This window comes from Solanum pennellii, chromosome 7 (assembly GCF_001406875.1).
Source record: "Solanum pennellii chromosome 7, SPENNV200".
NCBI classification, from domain to species: domain Eukaryota; kingdom Viridiplantae; phylum Streptophyta; class Magnoliopsida; order Solanales; family Solanaceae; genus Solanum; species Solanum pennellii.
Window position 1 is genome coordinate 76,154,899 of NC_028643.1, and position 2,949 is coordinate 76,157,847.

Below are 2,949 nucleotides of genomic sequence, written 5' to 3' on the forward strand. Positions count from 1 at the left end.
CATGATACTTATAAAATACTAATTGAAGCTATATATATAAACGAAATATTAAATTTAAAATATATTTCTTTGATACATTAAATTTCATGTCCAACACATGAAAAGATACTCAAATTCACAATTTAAATTAGATACTTAAATTTTTATACACATATACTATTATTTGATACCTTAATATATACGAAATATAAGTAAAAAGAAAACAAAGAATGATACTTAATAAAATGATACTTAATAAAATTAATTGAATGATACTTAATAAAATTAATTGAACATACAAACAAATTTATTCAAAAATCATGATAACATTAAAAAGATACTTAATACAATTCATCTTATACTAAAATATAAATAAACAGGTTATCATGATACTTATAAAATACTAATTGAAGCTATATATATAAACGAAATATTAAATTTAAAATATATTTCTTTGATAGATTAAATTTCATGTCCAACACATGAAAAGATACTCAAATTCACAATTTAAATTAGATACTTAAATTTTTATACACATATACTATTATTTGATACCTTAATATATACGAAATATAAGTAAAAAGAAAACAAAGAATCATTCTATCACGTGATACTTACAAAATACTATTTGAATCTATATATAAACGAAAAAATTAGTGGGAAAAAATTAGGAGAAGTTTTTGGGGGGAGGCGGAAATCTTGGTAAGGTAATTTTGGGAAGGTGATTTTTTGGGGGAAAGGAGTCATGCATTGGGAAGGTAATTTCTGCTTTACCTTGGTAAGGTAAATATTGCCTTTTTAATATTTTAATGTATAAAATTTAATTAGTATCATTTGAGATAAAAAAAAGGAATTTTTGTAATTTAATATATCAGTAGGGAATTAATGAAATTAAATAAATTAAAGTAGTGTATTTTAGTAATTTTTTCTAAATTTTATGATACCTTCGTGTAGATTCAACTGATCGAGGTTAATGGTGTATACAGTTGCAGAAGAAAATATTTTCAATCAAAAATAGTTTTATAAAAATAAGAAAATTTACTTCTCTTAAACAGCTAAAATCATAATTATTGTTAATTACTGTTTAAAATTATTAAAACAACTTTATGGATTAAAAAATAAACGTCCCACTTAGTATTTCAGTTTATCCATATTAAGTCTAATCAATTATAAGCATTTTATATGAATATTTCTTCCAACATTTAGTTAAGACCTTTGGAACCTTTAGTCCACGCAAAAAACAATAACTAGTAAGCACATATTGATCAAATATATCATTAATTCATAAATGATCATACAAAACCATGAACGAACTTTCACAAAATATTGTACTTAATATATTGCATACTACTGCAAAATCAAAATTTGCACATTAATTAATTGCCATAAACATGGCCAATTTTAGGAGGTGGACCAGAATGTCCTTCTCCAGGACTAGGCCCAGTATTCAAGTTGCCATAAACATGACCCATTCTAGGAGGTGGGCCAGAATGTCCGGCTCCAGGCCTAGGTCCAGTATTCAATTTTCCATAAAAATAACCAATTCTTGGAGGTGGGCCAGAATGTCCTTCTCCAGGACTAGGTCCAGTATTCAAGTTTCCATAAACATTACCAACTCTAGGAGGTGGGCCAGAATGTCCTTCTCCAGGACTAGGTCCAGTATTCAAGTTTCCATAAATATAATCAATTCTAGGAGGTGGGCCAGAATGTCCTTCTCCGGGACTAGGTCCAGTATTCAAGTTTCCATAAACATTACCGATTCTAGGAGGTGGGCCAGAATGTCCTTCTCCAGGACTAGGTCCAGTATTCAAGTTTCCATAAACATTACCAATTCTAGGAGGTGGGCCAGAATGTCCTTCTCCAGGACTAGGTCCAGTATTCAAGTTTCCATAAACATTACCAATTCTAGGAGGTGGGCCAGAATGTCCTTCTCCAGGACTAGGTCCAGTATTCAAGTTTCCATAAACATTACCAATTTTAGGAGGTGGGCCAGAATGTCCTTCTCTAGGACTAGGTCCAGTATTCAAGTTGCCATAAATATGACCTTCTTTGTATGGGGCCGAAGAAGCAAGGTTAGTGACCTCCTTATCCATGTTGTTCCATTGTGTTCTTGCTTCAAAACATGGTGCAACACAAACTAACATAGAAACCAAAAGCATAAATATTGCAAAACAAGCCATCACTGATTGGAGAGTGATGTCTAGTTAAAAAAGAAGATAAAAAAGAAGTAATGTAAGTTTATTAAGAAAAAAAATGTTATTTATAAACAATAAAAGATGAAACCTTTAAGAAATCAAGACTATAGTTCATTAATTAGTATTAATTAAAATTTTATGAAAAAGAAGAGTTTTGCTTTGGGTAATTGTGTAGGACTAGATTAATTAAACTAGAGAGTTTAAGCCGCTGGCGTTTGCTGTTCCCATCTCTAATTGGACCTCTTGCTCTACGTTATTTGGATTATTAATATATGCTTAATTCACTTGGATGACTTCTACGAAATTTAAGAAAATAGATATCTTTTTTATCTTATGTTTTAAATTATAATTTTTACTACACTTTACTTTCACCATATGGCATGTTTAAATATATAAAATTAAATACATTTTGATATATACGATATAAATTTATATTTGATGAATACGTTTTTATGTTTGTGTGAACACTACAATGAGATCTGAAAAATTCCTATAAAATTATGTCAGCAAGGTAAAAGTTCTCTACAATTAGAGCCCGTTTTGAATGACAAAAAAAAAAGTTTTTAAGTCAAAAAAAATAAAATAAAAAATCAAACTTCAATAATTTTTGAGTAAAAATAAGAACTTTTTAGAAGTTCTTTTAAACTTATTTCAAATTATTTTAAACGTTATTAATAATTTAAAATAGATTTAGTCAACTTTTAAATCAATTCAAATTGGCTCTTAAACCAAGCAAATTGATTCTGGCTAAGATAAAGACAATTCAGCTTAATCT

At 28.5% G+C, this 2,949-nt stretch overlaps 1 protein-coding gene across 1 annotated transcript; it reads right to left on the reverse strand.

Annotated features, from left to right (window-relative positions):
• Positions 1-1,355: 1,355 nt before the first annotated feature.
• On the reverse strand, positions 1,356-2,159 carry LOC107025293 (formin-like protein 20). Its single transcript, XM_015226080.1, has one exon. It carries the CDS (start codon positions 2,157-2,159, stop codon positions 1,356-1,358), a length of 804 nt encoding a protein of 267 aa, XP_015081566.1.
• Between the last annotated feature and the right edge of the window lie 790 nt (positions 2,160-2,949).

Excerpts from the sequence above, each read along its gene's own strand:
- LOC107025293 (XM_015226080.1), bottom strand. The coding sequence starts at position 2,159 with ATGGCTTGTTTTGCAATATTTATGCTTTTGGTTTCTATGTTAGTTTGT.